At 40.7% G+C, this 20,666-nt stretch overlaps 1 protein-coding gene across 1 annotated transcript; it reads right to left on the bottom strand.

Moving 5' to 3' along the window:
- Nucleotides 1–368: 368 nt before the first annotated feature.
- Nucleotides 369–20,251, bottom strand: nab1b (NGFI-A binding protein 1b (EGR1 binding protein 1)). The gene is made up of 8 exons (XM_071521208.1): nt 19,761–20,251; nt 14,296–15,098; nt 13,298–13,431; nt 12,473–12,524; nt 10,164–10,283; nt 7,769–7,937; nt 4,903–5,046; nt 369–4,097 (listed from the first exon to the last, which is right to left on the bottom strand). The coding sequence occupies exons 2-8, from the start codon at nt 15,094–15,096 to the stop codon at nt 4,021–4,023; spliced, it is 1,497 nt and encodes a 498-aa protein (XP_071377309.1). The 5' UTR covers nt 15,097–15,098; nt 19,761–20,251; the 3' UTR covers nt 369–4,020.
- Nucleotides 20,252–20,666: the final 415 nt, after the last annotated feature.

Below are 20,666 nucleotides of genomic sequence, written 5' to 3'. Positions count from 1 at the left end.
TTTTCTTTTATGGGATTCAAACCAGCAACCTTCCATTCACAAGCAAGCTTCAAACCCCCACCCTGCCTAAGTGTCCATGGGCAAGACACTGAACCCCTACCAGCTCCACACCCTGACCTCTGACCTCTCTGTGGAGGAGGGCAAGTGTACAATACTTAATAAGTATTGTCATTATATTATGTTGTTATTAAGACTTATTATTAAAGGACTACTCCAACTTTTTGGGAGTTTGGCCCATTGGTCTCCTTACCCAATATCTGACAAGAGACAATAACATTATCACACAAATACAAATATACATAAAAGGTAATAACACTGTAGGTTTGAACTAGGTGTAGATGACATTGACCAGAGAACGCACCTCACAATAGAGTTCAAAAAAATAAAGTTTAATGTTTATGTGCTGTATAACAAATAAAATATATTAGTGTTTAAAAAACAGGTGCATAACTAGGTGAAGCCTAATCTATCTCTATCACTTTACAATAAACAGTGAGGAGAACGGTGAATCGATCAGAACTAGTTCAGTGAGACGGCAGGTCAGACATGCGCTATTCTCTGAAACATTGTACGACAGTGACGCTAACTAAGCATTGGAGCCAATCAGGGCAGGAAATGAACTTCTTTTTTTTTTGTCCACCAGCCACAATGGCTGGTGTCTTCCAAAATTCACCAGCCACTTTTACGATTTTACCCAGCCAACTACTTTTTTTTTTAGAATAGAACAGGACCTGAATCCTTGTTGGTTACCTGCCATAGTGGCTGCTAGAGTAAAGACAACAGCCTGGTCTCATAAAATTTTGAGAAATGAGCACGATGTCTTAAAATGCAAATAACGTACTCTGTGTGTGAAAAGTCAGAGAAATACGTTTCCCCAGCAGGAAAGGATTAGGTGGAGGAGACACAACTAGAAACAAGTAGTTCGACATTGAAATAGCATGGTGGAAAGTAAGGGGGTGGAGGTCAATTCCCAACTCATGACAAGTTTTCATTTACTGAACCGTGAGCAAAACCTGAACCTAACCTGAACCAAACTGTTTTAGCTGCTAAACTGAAGCATTAGCTAACCTTTTCATTTTCACCAACAGGTGAAAATGTCCAGTCTGATTCCTGTTGTCATATAATACTTTCATGGTGGAGGAACGTAATCTGAAACATTATTCGCGTCCACAGCACTTTTCAGAGTTCGTGCTCATTTCATGAATTTTTGTGAGACTGTGTTGAAACATTTCCCAGCTTGGTTGGTGGTTGGTGGTGATTTCCCACCCTGATGCCGATGACAGACAACACTCATTGAGCACATGACAAAATGACGGAACCATATAGTATGCAAATAGACTTATTACTTACATAAATATTGCATTGGTCTGTCATTACGGTGAGTGAGGCTAAACTATCTGCAGCGAGCAGGGAGAAGGAGAGCTAGACCAAATTGTCTGGACATTATTATCATCTTGGACCTACAGAGCAAACAGACATATTTACACAGTGTGGCGAACACGTAAAAACACAGTGAACACTTATCTGTTATGTATCTACCTCTAAACAGCAAAACACATCTTTGAAATATGCACTGATGGCCATCACAGGTGGATTAAACACTGTTAAGAGCTAAGGCTAATCAACATTATCATCTTGTAAAGCATTTTTTTATATACCAGACACTTTCACACTGTTGTATTTTTTCGCAATGACACTTAAGATTTCTTTTTTTTTTTGCTCTACATACATAAACACTGTATTGACACCAAAATCTACAGCAAAGTTACACTTGACAAAGAAAAACCCTGGTTGAGAGATTAGGCTAGCACTATTTGTTATCATGGTACTATTTACAGACCCCAGGCTGCTGCTCCACGAACAACAGCAATAAACAGGAATTTTGCTTTTTCTGCTGTTGTGGAAAAACCACGTATCTGCAATCTGTGTTTTTTTTATTGTTCTTCAGTTGAAAGTATCCATGGTCATTTATGTGTTGAGTGACTTTCATGACCCATGGGGCCTTTTGAAGCCTGCTAAAACCCTGTGGGATCATTTCAGAAACTCACAGGCGTCAATGTGAACATACGCCTTCCTTTCTTCATTCCTGAAATACTCACTTTTTTTGCAGATGCGTGGTTTTGGTCCAACAGCAGTGTTTTGCTAAATTACAAAGTGAAACGAACCAATTAGCGCGGCCTCCGGCGTGCCAGCCCGGCCATCTTGCCAAGACGAATGACAGAGGTCCCCTGCTGTTATTCCCAAACAGCTCCTATACATCCTCCATTTAAATTACCTCCCATAAATATACACAAGACAAGAGCGAGGAAGGGAGGAAAACAAATTCCACCTCTCCTGTTTTCCCATCTGAACTGAACAACAAAAAAACAAATCCACTTGAGGGCTGAATCGTAACTCACTCTCCCTACAGTACTTTCATTTTAATATTTCCCCATGATTCCCTTGTTTGCACCCATGATTTATACAACAGCGTAAGTTACAGTACAAATACAAACGTTTAAGTTAGATTTGGGAGAATGATGCAGGCTCAGAAGATGTGGGGTGATGGCCAGGGAAATGACCACAAGCCATCAGCCAAACGCTGCTAAATCTTTGGATACTGCTGGTAAGTTTGTCTACACTCCCAGACACTTGGTAAGACTGCCAACCAGTGTCTTATTCTAGTCAAAAATACTACTTAGCTTGTGAATTTTGGGATACCAGCCACTGTGGCCTGCAGACAAATAAGTTCCTTCCTCGGACCTTACTAGAGATTTAAAAACAAGGTAACACTTTCTATGTGTATCATATCTATACTGCATTATGACTAGTTATCTATCAGAGGTTTTCCCTTTCTGATTAAAAGGTTGTCCAACAACATTCAGATAGATAGCTAGTCATAAACATTCCCAAAATGCTTGTACATATAGTTCATTATCAGTTATATCTATAATGTTTTATGAGTGCTCATATAAAGCATCAGTAAGCATTATGTGTTCTTATAAGCATGGTCATAAGGCTATGAGTGCATTAGATTTAATTAGGAGTTCCCTTATAATGCACTATAGAAATAAGGTTTATTTTGATAAATTGGTTTGTTGATATTGGCCTTTTATTAAATATCAGTGTTGTCCACCTCTGATATGATGGAGCTACAGAAAAACCTTTTATTGTCTTTGCATATTTTATTCATTTAATTGTTTGTGATGTTATTTTTTTTTTTTTTGTAAATGAATTCTTAATTTAAAGCAGTAATGTATCCCATAGTTTTTGCCTTAATTAGTCTGGCTTACAATGGAGAGTTTTAGTGTCCGATGATGGTCTAAATGCTGTTTCAGAGGTTTTTCCACCATAATGAAAATACAATTATTAGGGAAACACTGAATACTGGGAATGTTTGGAATCAAAATGGAAAAATTGTAAGATATTGAATATCGGCACAAAATATCGACCATCAGCACCTTCAGTCTAAAACCATTGGCATTGGCCTTCAAAAAACCATATCAGTTGAACCTTAATGTTACTCATAGAAAGTGTTTCCAAAATCAAGACGCTCAACTCGCCACAGTGAGGCTATGCACCAACACTGGCATGTCCGCTTGCTTCAAATTCGTCTGGTCCCATCCCTGAATCTACCTCTGAGTTAAGATTCAGCCCTGCAGTCCAAAGAAAGCAACAAAAATAACACCCAGGCAGAGGTAAAAGGTATACAAATGTTTGAAACAGATCACTCTTAAATTACATGTACATCTTAACGTGTACAATTAATCAACAGACAAAGACCTGCAGAGCATCGAGGGGATCGCCCTGTTCGGCTTCTCACCATGCTCTCTAGGTGCTTTGGCAAATACCTTTTAAAACAAAAAAAATAAAGAAAAATAAATGCTATTCATGAGGCAACATTGGTTGTTAAGGCTCTACTGTGGCTGTGCTTGCTTAGTATCTATTGACGGGTAATATCTGCATACTGTCAAGTGTGAGTAGAACAGAGTGGGGGGGTACTAGGGGTGGTGGGGTGGCGGGGGGGCGAGGCGGGAGGCACTATGTGGAGTCTTCCGGCTCTGATTTGATGGTCTTCTTGTCTGCGTTGCTGGACGCCCGCTGTGACGTCCCGTTTTCTGAGGGTGAAGATAAAGAGAAAGGACGATATCATCAGCATAGAGCTTTATAAAGCCTTTTGAAGCCTGGTAGAGACTCATGAAGTAATGACTGCCACACAGTTGGAATAATTGGTCAAAATGTCTCAAAATGGGTTGATAAAGTAATAAAACCTATTAATGTAATAACTGCCAAATAATAAAGTCATCAGACTGGTATTATGATAATTTAAAAACACAGAGCAACCCTAGTAATTAATAAGCACCAGTTAATATAATAATGTATTGCAGTACAGGAAGAAAATACAATTCACAACATTGTGAAAACATCTGACGATGTTATTACATTATCCAGAAATGTATTACATTATCCGGTATTATTATATTTTTGACTCATTTAAAGAGTTGTTTTATTACATTTCAATAAGATATCATATTTGCATCAGTTTCTACATTATCAGTTGCTACAAGCCTTGATTCAACTCAACAAAACAAGTCAAGAGTGTCATTCCATGATATGCAGGTTTCATATTGTAATCATAAAGATCACATCTTCTGAAATACACATGGAACAACTTCTGACTTTATATACAAATAATTAACCTAACATCACTCACTTAGTTTAAATAATAGTAACTATCATATTGAAACTAATCTCTAAGAGTATATAAGAGTCCTGCAACTGAAAGGTCACAAGTTCAAATGCTGCAACAGCTAAAGTATGTTCATCAACAGCCATGTATCCTGTCCAAGTGTCGCTGAGCAAGGCAGTGAACTCTCTGCCTGCAGGTTTTGTTGAGTGGTTTCTCTTCTCCTCTCAACTGACCTGTTGCTGGTGTTTTGGTCTCATCTGTGTTGTTGTTGTTGTGGTTGTGATGACGCTTCAGCTCATTGGCTAGCTGCTTGCCCAATGGGAGGTCGCCTTCCTGCATGTTCTGACTGACAACCCGCAAGTTGATTGGTCGCTCATCTGAAAAATAGACGAACACACAGACAGACACAAAAAAACAAAACATTAGTACATGACTGCAAAGTCTTAATTTTAACCCACATAATTCAAATTTTATTCCTTTATTTATCAAAGTCAACTGGGAGAGCATTACTCATTCACTCTCTGCAACTACATTTTCCTAGTTGATCGTGGGATTCAAACCAACGACCTTCTGGTCACAAGCCTCTCTAACCGTTACTCTACCTCTGCAACCAAAACTTCAGAAAACAACAGAGACAAATGTTGGGAAACTTGATGAAAATTACACCCTCAGTGTTAAATTCAATGGAATCATCATTTAATTCCAGAAACAAAAGAGATGCTGTCAATTACGATTCGACTGATACGGGTTTCTGAAGGCCAGTACTGCTATTTGGAAAAGCCTTTAAACATTTAGACCATCACGGGACACAAAAACTCTCCATTGAAACCCAGGATATTGCCACTAACATATTGATGCATTCTTGTGTTGAATCTGATCAAAATGTCTCATTAGAATCAGTTCAGGTTCAGGTCTTCCCATAGACAACCAGTATAGTATTAATCAATTCTACAATAAACATGGAATCAATCAAACTGCATCACATCAGCCTGGACCAGATCCAGTTTAATATCGACCCATGTATCGGTCTAACACTAGCATCAATGTAATAATCCCTGTAGCAACAACATTTGTGTGTGTGTGTGTGTGCGTGTGTGTGTGTGTGTTGTGTAATGGAGTTAAGCCGCTGATTGTTCAGCCTTGTGTTTGCCTTTTATTCCCTTTACACTCTAAACGCACTGGAAGCCTTCAGCGCCACACACACACACGCACGCACACACACACACACACACCTCTCCTTCAACTTGAATAGGAAGCTCATAATAGCTGCTGTAGCTTTGCATTTCGTTTCCCAGAGAGAGAGAGAGAGAGAGAGAGAGAGAGGTTGAGAGACACAGAAAGAAAGAAAGAGAGAAAGATAGAGGGAGAAATATTTTTCCTGTAATTTAAATTCTTCTATACTCTTCTATACTTAACATTTACATTCATCTGTTCTTTAGTTTACATAGATTGTTATTATTAACATTATTCTAGCAGTTTCTTTGATGTTATTATTGATTACTACCAAAGATTTGGCAGTATATACTGAAATGTACTTCAGGACAATAAAGCTGCAATGAACTGAACTGAATTGAGAGAGAGAGAAAGGAAGAAAGGGGGAGGAGAGAGAAGTAGAAGAGGAGAGAGAGAGAGAGGGGAAAAAAGGGCAAGAGAGAGAATAGAGGGAGGAGGGGGAGAGGGAGACAGTAGAAGAAAGGGATGTGAGAGAGAGAGAGAGAGAGAGAGAGAGAGGGAGGAAAGAAAACAGTGAGAAGTGGGGGAGGGGAGAGAGAGAGAGAGGTAGACAGAGAGAGAGAGAGAGACGCCCCCCTCCGGGCAACTGGCTGGAGGTAAACAGGCGTGGGCGTGATAATTACAGGTGCATTGTGGGAATTGTGGGAACAGCGATATAATGAGCTGTCGGGAGTGGGTGAGGGAGGAGAGGATGAAAATGAGATGAGGCCCGGAGGAGAAGGAAGATCCTGAATAATGATGTTTTCTTTTTTTTTTTCTTCTTTCTTCCCCCTCTATTTTTGAGAAGTCGGAGCTGAAAAACGGAGATGAAAAAAACGTGACAGCTGCCAGGGCTGGGTGTGGAGAATCAGCACCCATAGGTGTTGTTTCCATCCAGAGGAGCCGAAAACGCTCCGACACACAGACACGCCTCCTGTGGCATTCCTTACAGTGTAATTTTGTTTTTTGTCATAAATATACATGATATAATATAGTTTTCTTCAAATTAGCCGTCTTAAAACATTGGTACACTGTAAAAAAAAAAGTCCCACAATGCCCCGTTGTGTCTGTCCGTATATTTAACTTTTTGTTCATTTTCAATAAAAAGGGGCTGATGATGCATCCGCTTCTGCCAGATTCCCATCCGTTTTGACGGAGTGAAAGTTCTGGACAGATGGATTTGTCACCATCCGTTTAGCCAATTAGAATCGAGAGGCGTTCCAGGGCTTGTTCTGGAAAAATGGCGGCGAACACCGACACCTTGGAGGAGGCTATCATTTTGTTTTTGTATACTTTTACTGTCAACTTTACATTTTGCAATTTTTTTTACATTTTGCATATAGCGATGATACCATTTTCTACGTTTTAGAGTGAGTCAGCGATTGTTACGTCACTCACGCTAACAAAGAAAAAAATGTGAATTGGGAAAAGTGATAGAGAATGAGACAAAACAAGGAAGGAGGCTGTAATTTTTCTAAAAAAAAAAAAAAGTGAACAATTTTGCTTGTTTTCGTGATTTTTTTTTTTTTTAAAGTGTCAATATCTTGAAACAAGGCAGAATAAAATTGATGCTTCATTCAAGAATATTACTGAAACAAGGTGATTTTTCATAGGAAACAAGTCGAATGCATTGCAACCTTTGTCACTGTGTCTTAATATTTGTGACTGTGATATTTGTGTGTTTGTTCTCTCTGGTTTTTTAAATCAGCATTTCTATTCTCTGTTCTGTTCAAAACAAACAAAAACAACACCCCCCCCCAAAAAAAAAAACTCATAAAAAAAGAAACAAACAAAAAAAAATCTATTCTCTGTTCTGTTTGTGACCCGCATGTTAAGTTAAAAAATGTTCCTTGAATAAGAATCGGACCCGAGTCGACTCGTCCCTACCTTGGTTGTCTCTGCTGGCGTCGGCGGCGGCTCCGTTGGTGCCCTGGGTGTCGTTGAGGTACTTTAAGGCGGCGGGGGGGATCCTCCAGTCCAGAGCCTGCAGCCGCTCCTGCACCGCGGCGTCCTGCAGGATCTCCATCTGCCGCGCCAGCAGACGCTCCAGCTGCATCTGCAGGACCAACACACTCATTTTACACCTGACAGTACAGGGGCAGTGAGGAAGGTTTTCTACTGTCTCGAGTCCCTATTTTGATGACTCATGACTCGACTTGGACTTCAACATTGATGACTTGGACTTAGGTTTGAATATTGATTACTTGGACCTGGACCTGGCTCGTGCCTCAACTCAGGTTTCAATATTGATGACTCGTGACTTGACTCGGACTTGAATATCAATGACTCGGACTTGAATTCAGGTTTGAATATTGATCACTTGGACTCTACTGACTCGAATAATTATGACTTGTGATTTGACTTGGACTTGAATATTGATGACTTGGACTTAGGTTTGAATATTGATCACTTGGACTTGGACTCAGGTTTGAACACTGATGACCTGGACTCGGACTTGAATACTGATGAGTTGTGACACAACTCGGAATTGAATATTTATGACTAGGACTTAGGTTTGAATATTGATGACTCAGACTTGGACTTGTGTTTGAATATTGATGACTCGAACTTGGTTTGAACTTCAATATTGATGACTCAGACTTGGACTCTGACTTGAATTGTGATGACTTGTGACATTACTTGTATTTGAATATTGATGACTTGTGACTTGACTTGAGTTGTGCGCTGAGGACTTGAATTTAAACTTGGGACTCGATCGCCTTCGACATCTTTTCAGCATTGTCCTAAATTTGATACCAGATCATGTGTGTTACAAAATCTGCTTCCGAGGCATGCAGCCTAAATGCGACTTGTATTTGAACACCTAAATAGGAATTTCCCAGCGTTGCCATGACAACAAGTAAATCTGACATCATCCACCTGAGCCAGGTGTCACTGAGCCAGGTGTAGTCAGCTTGTCTGATTAGCAACGAGACAAACAGACGACTTGACGCCTCAATTCAGTCCAAACTGGAGCTGAAATGTGTTGAAACAGAAACAGATGTGACGTCTTTTGTTATTGTTACTCTGCTCATCCCTGTCAGTTCATATTATTATGGGATATTATTATGGATTACATCCTACACTACAGTCATCCAAAAATATTAGATATGAGCAGGAATTCAGACTTGAAATCCTGCAGTGTGAACGGAGCCATAAGAACCACAGCTTTGGAATCTGATGTCAAAAATTACATTGAAATAACAAGTGCAGCTGCAGCCACAGATACTCACAGATATACAACCAACATACATAGGAAGAGGCATATGTTCACACACATACAAACAAATGAAGGAGTATGCATTCACACACACACACACACACACACACACACACACACAGAGTTAATGTGAGCCTGCTGGATGAGTGGGTCTGGGTAATGAGTTATCATAAAGCTCTCCTCCTACACTCCGGTCCTAATTAGGAACTAGCCATGGCAGCAGCAGCAGCAGCCAACATGGAAACCAATAAAAAACAAGACTGGGATCAAACTGGATCCCTGCAGCACGCTCATCTGGAAACATCTGCTGACACGCAAATCTGTCGGCGCTCGGCGACATATGTCAGCAATATGGCGAGAATCCTTTCAACACAACGGGAGGTTACGGATTCGGAGTGTTTTTGCACAAACAAGATATCGTAACTTCGTTTTTCGATACGTTACATTTGCCGCATTTGTATTTTTGTGCGACATTTGTTTTCGTTACATAAGCGCTTATACAAACGCAGTATACAAACTCGTACTTTACCACTCAAATGTTGTCAGTCTGCCTTGTTTACAATGAAACAGAATGAAGCCAGGATTTATTTTTTTTGTTTGTTTTGTTTAATTGTGTTTGAATTCAATTTATTTTATTTTTTAAATTCGCTCTTTGTACCTTGATTTGAGTCTGCAGTATTTCTTCTTGATTTTTGTGTTTAATCCCATTTTGTTTCCATTTGTATTTTTTGTTATATTGTATAATGTTTCAGGTGCGGTTTTGCGTTAAGCCTTTGTGGGTTTGTTTTTACCTCACCTGCACAATATACTTTTTCTTAATTTTAACTGCCTTTTCTAGTTCGTCTTCTTCTTTATAATGTGTGAATATACTAAACATGTGAATGCTTCCAAGTTGTAGCAACGAGACATAATCCCGTTCTTCCACTTCTTACGATACGACGTTAACGCAGCATCAGAATGTTTTAGCTATCTGGATCATTTCTGCTTTAACTAATAGCTTATACCACTGTAAGAATATTACGGGTGGAGATTTCTAGCCGATATGAGAGATCGTCTGTTCACCTGCAGGTTTCGCCCGACTGTTTCCTCTCCTTTCGACTTGGCGCAGGCCAGCTGCTCCCTCAGCATCTCCTGCCGCATGTGGATGGCCTGCAGCGCCTCCTGGATGTCGAAGAAGTTCTCCTGAAGGTGTGGAGGAGAGAGAGAGACACAAGTTTACATCTTACACCTTTAGGCATTTAGCTGACGATTTTATCCAGAACAAGTGACGACTGAGCAGGTAGAGGTTCAGCGTCTTGGAAGTCATCGGTGAACTTTCTCTGTAACTAAAACAGTACATACATGAGGGTTAATTAGGTTAAGAGTGATAGAGTTACCGACTGATTTATCGATTTTTTTTACTTATTAACTTTTTATTTATCCAGGGAAGGTAAGCACACATGGTCTACACCCTCAAACCTAGAGTTCCCATACATTTCCAATCATTCATACTGGAAGCTGCCCAGTACAACCACAGTCTTCTACTGGTGGCCACTGAGCAGCAGTTGAGGATGTTGGTAGAAAGGAACTTATTCACTTTCTTGGCCAAGAATTTGATTGATAATCATTAGCCATGAACATGGACAGCAGTAATCCGATATCAACCCGGTTAAGACAACAGTCTGAATAAGAAATTGCCAAGTAAACATCATTTTCTAATCACATTAACCTGAATATGACATGTGGTGTATTCTGGTTTCAGTCTCATTATTGAAGCGGTTCAGACTGTAAACACCTGGAACCAGGATTCTGACGCTCCTCTGCCTTCACAGGCTGAACTGGTTTCCAGAGGAAAACGAGACTGACAGCAGAAAACAGAAGAAGAGGCTGAAACTGAGCATGCTCAGGATTTAGAGGGAAACGGAGATCATGAAGTGGACAGTCACTTCCCTGTATAAGGAGCTTATGGTAGGAGAATCAGTATTATTTTTTAAAATCACTTCTTAAAACATACTTTCATCGACTTGCTTTTGCTTGTATATTTTTATCCTCTTAATTTTACAATGACTCTGGTTTGTAACCTCTGTTATCTTTTTATCTGGTGGTGCCTTCTTGTTTTAATGTATTATAACTGTATTATTATCACTTTTCTTTATTTATTCATTTATGTATTTATTTATTTACTTATTCATTCACTTATTTATTTAAATCTACTTAGTTATTTACCAATATTTAACATCAATTATTGTAATTATAATAATTATTATTATTATTCATAGTAATAGTATTAGTATTAAACATCTAGAATTTTGTTTTTGATTTTTAATTGTCCTTGATCTGATGAATTTAAAACACAAAACAACCAGAAAGAACAACTGGAAATTTTAGGAAAATTTCTGCTTCTGCAGAACAGCATCTTAACTGAATTTGGCTGGAATTCCCCTTTAGGAGTCCAGAGTAGTTTTGCTGAACAGGTGTTTGTTCATCTGCATCTCAGCTGAAATCCCAGCAGAGTTTGCAGCCACACGTGTTTTCGATCATTTGTATACGAACTGAGAGGAGCCATTCAGAGCTTAAAGAAAACCTGTGATCAGCCAAGTGTGTCAGGAGATTAACACTGAGGTCGCTTTGTACTCCGTTCAAGGCTGTTATGTTGTTTCTGTTGATCGACTCACTTTTAAAAACCTCAATAAGAACTTCATCTGTGAATGCTGTATCTTCACATTTTAGGTGTTTAACTGATGCAAATTTATCCAGGTTCCAGTGAGTAGAAACAGTAGAATCTGCTTCAGTTCCAGGTTCACCAATATTACAACCAACCAAAACCAAGGAGGTCAAGGGTCAGAGGTCACACTGCTCACAATTCGTCTTTCTATCTGATTCTATTGGTCTTGTCTTTTTAATAATTGTACAAATAAATAAACTCAACTCAAAATAAGATTTTAAGACTCAGTAATAAATAAAATGCTGCCTTAAGATGGATGTTTTTCTAACATGACAGTAGATAGAATTTGTTCCTGGGCAAATTTGTATGTCATTGTTCATCAAATCACAGTATTTTTTCCACTGGATCTTTTTTTAACTGCATAAAGTAGCCATCTGTTTTCTGTAAATACTTTCTGCCAAACTCCAAGATGTGTATTCCATAATCCATAAATCATGTTATAAAACTATCTAACCCACTAAGAGTCAACACACAACACTACATCACTGTTTTCTGACAAAAACCATGCAAGAGGAGAATGCTGATTTTCTAATGGACATCCATGGATTTTGAAACTCACTCTGCACATAAATGACCATGGAAATATTTAATTTGAGTAAAAGAAAAACATTAATATCGCAATTACATGGTTTTAATCTGACTGCAGTAATATTTCACCTGACCTTACCTCTGTTTTAATCCTTTTGGGGGACGGTTCGTCTCGGTCTCCACAGCGAGACCTGGACAGAAAAACACAGAGCAACACAGACAGTTCATATAATATATTTTTATAACTAAATATATTTTTATATTTAGTTATATGCTACAACTGAAAGGTTTCCTTCCAAAACGCTTCATATTCGTTTTTGTAAAATAAAAAAATCTTATGTGATGCTCAATGTTGAATATTACAAATTCTTCTAAATTGTCACTTTTTTCCAAGTAAACATTTTGGGGTAGCTAGTAATTTCATGAGATTTATTTTCATGCCGGCAATTATATTGTCACAGTAGGTGTCACATTTTTCAAAATGTTGCTACAATATCTTTGAAACAAAACTCTTCAATTACGGTATGGGAGGAAATATATTTGAATAGGAAATCAATTATATTATAATGACAGTAAAATATTCTGTTGACCTAACACATGATGGGAAATGGAACAGTATTGATAATAATTGGTCTAATTGCTCATATAATGATAGCTGTTATATGTTGATGTCTAATTTTGATCATCATCAATCATCTCTGACCCCAAAACAAGACAATTTTGTGTCTTTGAATTTCACCAAACAAGACCTTGAAGTAGGCCTACTTGTATGTATTTATATATATATATATATATATGATGTATTATGTTTATTAAGTTGATTGTTAATTGTCCTGCACCTGTCAATGACAACCTAGCCCATATGTAGCCTACTGGTAATTTCCATGAACGCTGCTTTGAAAAAGGTCTGTAACGGAAACGTTGCACTGAGATTTGGAAGTAGATGGTGTTCCTCAGCTCTTACTTGCTGGTGCGGTAGGTGTATTTGTAGGTGACTTCTCTGGAGATCTGGCGGGCGAGTCCGAAAAGCTCGTCCCGGCGGGTCAGCAGAGCCATGTCCCTCATGCACAGCTGGGCCGCCGCCTCGTTCACCGTCAGCTACACATGACAGACAGACACACATCCTGGTCAGGTTAGATCAGACCAGAGGAGACAAGACAACTCCTCCAGCATTACAGTAAATACATTTGTTTGTTGACTATTCACAGATTTACAGATGATTGCAGTTTAAAGATTAACACATTTATATTTCACTGCAGGAGCGTAAATACAAGGTGTGTAAAACTGCATTGTTGGCTATCCACATTATCAGATTTAAAGAGCAGGTGTGCAAATGTGCATCTTTAGTTCTTCACATAATCAGATGAGATTTGGGGTAAAAATAATATTACGATAATCATAAGAAAACATTTCAATATCATGTTAAATAATCAAATTGATCACATTTAACTGCATGGTAATATAAAGTGTGATGAAACTAATTTTCAAATAATATTCCCAAATTTGATCTCATTTCGTAGGAGATTTTAATTAGTATTTGCTTTTTAGCAATAAATTATAGGACAAAAATGTTTAATATTTTAACTCTATCCTCACCATCACTCCTGTCTTATCAGGATAACTCAATATCTTTATTTATTATTTATTTATTTCATAATATGATTCTATTGAAAAACGATATAATATTGAATTATTGCCCAAAGTAGGGCTTTGTTGAAAAAAGGCAGGAGTGATGGTGAGGATAGAGTTAAAATATTAAAAATGAATCTATTTTTGTTTTATAGAATAATGATGAAGCAGAATAAACCAAATTCTTAGCTGGTATAAATACTAAATATTGTCTGCCTCTGTTTCACATCTTACGCCTGGCATTTCATTTATCTTATTCTTTTGTTCTATAATTGTTTTATTGCCTGTAAAGCACTTGAAAATTCGAATAAACATATTTTTGTTGCAGACAACCTCGTGCAGCGTCAGGTGTTTGCCGTCCCTCCTCTTGGAGTCGAAGCGTCCGTAGATGGCGCTGTATTTGCGGATCTCCTCCTCCCTCCTCGGGTCGTCGTCGCTCATGTCGAAGATGTGGCCGATCATCTTGGCCAGCTTCTTGTTGCTCTTCAGCTGCTCTTTGACCTCGGCCGGGTCGGTCTTGGGAAGGCCCGGCGCCATCCTGTCCACGCACTCCAGCACCGACTGGACGGCGGCGGCGTCCAGGGCCTCCAGCCCGTCCCGGGGCGAGGACGGGGAGCCGAGGTCGGAGGGCGACAGGCTCTGCTCGCTGTCGTTGCTGTGGCCCGACCAGAAGCGAGCCTCGCTGCTGCCCTGCAGGGGCGACCCGGCCGACACTTTGTCCCGCGCCACGTCCAGCTTCCCGGGGTCCGAGCAGGCGGCCGCCACGGCTTTGGGCATCTTGACGCTGCCGGCGTTGGCGCGGTCCTGGGCGTTCAGCAGCGTGGGCGAGCCCTCGGGCAGCTTGTAGACGGGGATGCTGCAGACGGGCAGCGAGGTGAGCGGCTGGTTGAAGAGCGCCGGGTTGGTGACCCAGTCGCGCAGCGCCTTCTGCAGGCGGCGCACGTGCAGCGGCTTGCTGGCCATGCCCACCAGGGCCATGATCTCCAGGAACTCCTCCTCCCCGGCCTCGCACAGCTGCTGCACGTCGTCGCCGCCCTGCTGGATGAAGGCCTCGTAGTAGTAGAGCAGGTTCGCCCGCTGCAGGATCCGGTAGAGCTGCAGCTCGCCCAGGGTTCTCGGCAACACCGCCGCCATACCTGGAAGAGGACGCAACACAGCAAACGGTTTGTAGAAGACCTTGGATTTACAGCAGATGTGGGGAAAAACATATTGGAAAGTGGCTGATGTCCTGTTTAACTCAGTGAGAAGAGCATGGTACAAACACTGCCAGGCTGAGGGGGAACCTTTCTTAAAATGCGTGCACTTTTGGTTCGGAAAGACACTTTGGATAAAACTGCCCACCAAATGTCACATGTATTTGCACTTTAAAATATTTGCATAACTTCAAGAGCGTTTAATTTAGCTTGTCTGGTAGTTGAACAGTATCAAAAGTGTAAGTGGCAGATAAGCCATTTGGTGAACACAGGGTCTGACAGTATCACCTGCCGGTAAAATTAGTTCAGTTTGAATAAATCACCGGTAACTTTACAGACGATAACATTTGAACACTTCAGTTATATTCAGTCTTTGGTTTTGCCTGTTTCCAAACTTTGGCTGGCCACCGTACACTCTCTCTAACTGTCAGCCAATCAAATCAAAGCAACACAATGTTTCTGTATCATACAGGCTCCTGATTGGCTGGCTGGCCACCGTACACTCTCTCTAACTGTCAGCCAATCAAATCAAAGCAACACAATGTCTCTGTATCATACAGGCTCCTGATTGGCTGCCTGTTACGCTGCTTTACACAAAGCAGTAGCGTCCGAACTTCATGTTGTTCCCATGTGGAAACAGCTGGAGTGAGGCCACTAACAAGAAAAAACATTCTATAAATTAATTAGTTAATTTATTAATTAGTTGTAAATTTGTTTTACAACTAATTAAAACTCTAAATCTGCTCATTCTTTATTGGATGATTCACACAGAACCTGATTCTACAAAATAGCACCGAATACAGGTAGGGTGACCTATGACAAATGTATTAATTGGAACTGGAATTTCATATTATTACATTCATGTTATTATCAGCCATTGGCAGGTGACAAAAAGTTAATTTCAGGCACTGGGTGGACGACGTTATTGACAAAAAAAAAGTGCCTACACTTACACAGTACACAGTATCAATGGCACCAGTGGGAATTGAACCCCAAACCCCGGCAGTGCCTTGCTCTACCTATGGAGTTCCACATTTTGTTATACAATATCACTTCTTATATGAGGTGAATGAAGCTCTCCTGATGTTTCCCTGCCACAGGACGGTTTGTAGTTTTGTTTTGACCTGTGACGTTTATCCCATACATAAATCAAACCATGCTGTTTTTTTTAATCTCACACACCTGACAACATGTACATTATCAAACAAAATCTTTCACTTGGTGGAGAAGGAACAAGATGAAGGCTGTACGCACTCTTCCCAACCACAGGTGGCAGCACTGAGCGCCGTGTTGCTCGCGAACGCCTGGTTTTGGGGTTAGTTGAATTATGTATAGGATCGGATGAGCAGAAAAAGACTTTGCATGGGTCATGAATAAACTACAAATGCACAGTCCTGTGACAGGACTATCCTGATGTTTGAGTCTCTGATATTCCAAGCAGATTAATAAAATATCCTGCAAAAGTGATTCTGCTGAAACAGGCAAATACAGGACTGGATGCCATGCTGCCTGAAAGCTGAGTGATATTTATAATCTACTGTCTATATATAGTGGTACAGTCTACTGTCTATATGTGGAGTGATAGGTATAATCTACTGTAAATACAGGTTATAACTATGTATTTACACCTTACATATACACTTATACTGTCCTGTTGTTCCTGTATCATGTGTTTCATTATTGTGTTGCTATTTTAGTCAGTATGTCTCTGCATCAGTGCCACCAAGATAAATCCCTCTACATTCACTGGACTTGGTGAATAAAGTGTCTGGTTGGGATGTTTGGCAGTTTGCCGTCCTGACAGCCCATCTGCTCAGATTTGATTGGTATTTATCTGCGAGAGCGCCGCCGTCATTCTGCCTCCAGCCTCGGCCCTTACGATGCAAAACACTCAATCCTGAGCCACACGAACACAAATTACGTGTCATTTTCCGCCTCGAGACGACAGGGAGCGACAAGAGGAACCGAGCGCGAGCGAGCGAGCGAGGAAGAGGCTTGTTTTTGACTCTGCAGGCTTCAGTTTTCCCTTCCTACGTGCACGTGAGGCCCTGCGGAGGCCTGCGAACAGAGGAGTGGCAGTCAGCAGGCCTGGGTTGCTGGGAGGACCACATGCCTCTCTCCACCCCTGCAGGATGTGTAGGTGGCGGGCTCGCCTCGCCCAGAATAGGCCCGGCTAGCCTCAACCAGGGAGCCAGGCCTCGGCCCGGCCAGCGGCAGGCTGACGGACCTGGGAGACTGACGAGGGAAATGCTGCCTGAGTGAATATAGACACTGAATGAGTATCTGTATGTAGACTGATGTATAGTCTACTGTTTATATCAAGAGAGATGTAGTATACTGTGTGGAGTGACAGTACAACTAATCATACTACTACTACTACTACTACTACTGCTGCTATAGTACTACCACCACTACCACTACTACTACTAATAGAGGTTTTGAAGTTGCTTCACCAATCTGCTCTCAGCAGCTGAGTCTCCAACATGGAGGAACATTGTAGAACTGTGTGTTAGTTAATAAAGTGTAACCAGCTAGAAGCAGAGAGCAGCTGAGTCAGCTTGTTGTGGTGTGGCTGTAGATCCATTCAGTAACGTTCTCAGTAAAAGTGAATAGTGTGATAAGGTGGATTTGTTTCCAAATATAGGTTACTGTGACACAGTAAACTGTCTTGTCTTTGGCCCTAGTCTCTACTCCAAAACATGAAGAGTTGTAGCTTGAGAAGAGTCAGCTCAGTTAACCTGAACAAACTGTTAGCTAGCTAACTAGCCAGCAAACACACTGATGTTAATGTGAACATGCTAACGCTAGCTGCTACTAGATACATTAGCTAGTGTGCTAATCAGATGTGTTAACAACAAGACAGTGATGGTTAGCTGACCAGATGCTATGGTTAGCTAGCTAACAAGCTGACATTATCTAAACACTAAATCAATCAGATGGATCAGTGATGAAATGATCAGAAACAGACAGAAATTAACTGTCAGTCAGCTGTTCACAGAGCTGAAGACCTCCAAGATGGCCGCCGGAGGGAACGTTACTTCACTTGAAAGCTACAGTCTCATGTGTAGAGTGACATTTATTCTAGTGTCTGTCGTCCTCCATTCCCTTTGTTCTATATGAGTTCCCATTATCCCTGCATCATGTGTTTTAGTAGCCATGTTAATATGTATTGTGTTAATATGTAAGTGTCTCTGCACCGTTGCTGCTGAGACAGATGTCTGTACGTTTACTGCCTCTGGTGAATAAAACGACTCTGACTCTGCAGCAAGCTGAGCTCCGTCCATTAGCTCTGTCAGCGCCGCACTGTGAGTATCTACTGCAAATAGAAACCCTGGATCCATTCAGTGCACATGCATGGTCCGTAACAGGGGAGGATACCCATGGATTGTTATCGACAGGGAAGAATATCTCATGTCATCCTGTTAGTTCACTGGTAATTCAGCTTTACAGCGCAGCCGTCTGTGCAAACACACCCCGACTCATGCCGATATCAAACAGCCTCCCATCTTACTCCAGTTTTATCACAGCAGATGTGTGTGTGTGTGTGTGTGTGTGTGTGTGTGTGTGTTATGGGTGTAATAGCCGGTTGTGAATGCAGGCCGTAATTGAAGTCCTGCCTGCAAAAGCTGTACGGCAAAAGAAAAGCGAGTTTGGCGAGTTCAGCTTTTCACCTGGATAGGAGAAGCGAGAGGCGTGCACTGCCACACACACACACACACACACACACACACACACACACACACACGCGCACTGGTGTACTTTTCCAGGTGAGGTGGCATGCAGCGGGCCAGGGGTTCCCCCAGAAAAATACATGAAGAATAGTTTTATTCCACTGTGATTTAATTCAGTAGAAACTAGCTCTGCTATTAGATAATGAAATATCTAAGTAGAGAATGAAATTAGAGGATGACTGTTGTAATCCTGGTTTTCAAACAACAAATACAATCCTCTCAGAAAGGGGGGGTGAGGGGTGGGGGTGGTCCTTGAAAACATTTGAAAACCCTTGAACTAGTCTACTTACTAAAACAAACAAAACTACTGAGTGAATATTGCTGAAATGAAACAGTTTCATCACAGAAATGACAATAACACAGATATCACAACTGACAAAGACATACAGCTTATGGCAGAGTGTGCAAAATCACTGTATTAATCCTATAATATCCCTAGAGGGCCTTATAACGTGTCGTATGGCGCTCTATAATGACTTTATAGAGACATTTTGCATTTCTATCTTCTATAGTAATGCTGTAATATTCCTATAATATTCCTACAGGGACTTACAGTGTGTCTATGGTACCGAACTGTGAGTTTAGAGTTACATTTTGCCCTTGTGTTTTTATCGCTTATGGTATCGCTATAATATTCCTATAGCATGTGTATAGCTACTCAATAATGAGTTTACAGTGAAATGATGATACTCTATGGTATTTTTGGTTTATCTCCTATGTTGTCAGTGTACTTAAGAGTTTTGCGGTGATATTTGCATATTATCTTTGTAAATGGATTGAGAATAATTGAGAATAAAAGCAGCAGCAGAGACAAAGGCTGTCGGCTCGCACACATAACAATAATACAATCTGATTCCAGTCTGAACGGGCCTACCTGGACACTTCTGGCCCCCTTTGGTCCGCCCTGGTCCGCTTCTCCTTCTCCTTCTTCTTCTTCTTCTTCTTCTCTGTTTGTATACCGGGTGAAGCAGAGCCTGGCTGTCAATGTCTGCAAAAACCCTGGAAGACGAGAAGTGTAGATCCAGAAGCCGGGTGTGTAAATTAAAATAAAATAAAGTAAAAAGAAAATCAGAGCGAAAGGAAGATAAAAAATAATTTCCAAGACAAAAAGCCAAAGTGCGCTTGCTCGACCCAGCGCCGCTCCTCTCTCTCTCTCTCTCTCTCCCTCCCTCTCTCTCTCTCTCTCTCTCTCTCTGGAAACTTTTTCTTTTTCTTCTCGGTGAGAGAAAACGCAGAAATTAAAGCGCGAGAGAAGAGAGCGATCTGCGTGCGTCGCGTGTTTTTTTGCGTGTGTGTTGCGTGTGTGTGTGTGTGTCAGTGTGAGTGTATGTGTGTGCGTGTGTGTGTGTGAGTGTTTGAGTCTTCTCCCAGTCTCTCCACTCCCCTGCACCCTCCACCACTGTCAAACCAGACACCATACACAAGGCCACTTCCCGTTGTGGATTTCAAAATAAAAGCCACGCTGATGAGCACGCATGTTGCAGCAAGATAAGTGAAAATAAAGGTTGTATTTAAGGTGGAATCTGTAGGAAATTAAATTAAAATTGTTCTATTTCCTCACGATATCATTTTCACGGCAATAAGGAATAGTTAGGCCTATATAGTCTGAGTCTACTTTGGCAACCCAAAATACCACAGAGTATAATAATGTCACTGTAAACTCATTATTTACCATGCGTGTATTCATATAGCCTACAGTATAAATATATAAGAATACCAAATATACTCAAAGACTCAGTCTATATGGCTGTGTCTTTATGCTATGGAAATGCCATTTTGG

Source organism: Centroberyx affinis, unplaced genomic scaffold (genome assembly GCF_046629955.1).
Source record: "Centroberyx affinis isolate AG114_WGS23_722 - 3 ecotype Tasmania unplaced genomic scaffold, CSIRO-AGI_Caff_v1 ptg000873l_1, whole genome shotgun sequence".
NCBI lineage: Eukaryota > Metazoa > Chordata > Actinopteri > Beryciformes > Berycidae > Centroberyx > Centroberyx affinis.
Note: the sequence above shows the minus strand (reverse complement) of the source record. Positions and strands in the feature narration are given on the sequence as shown.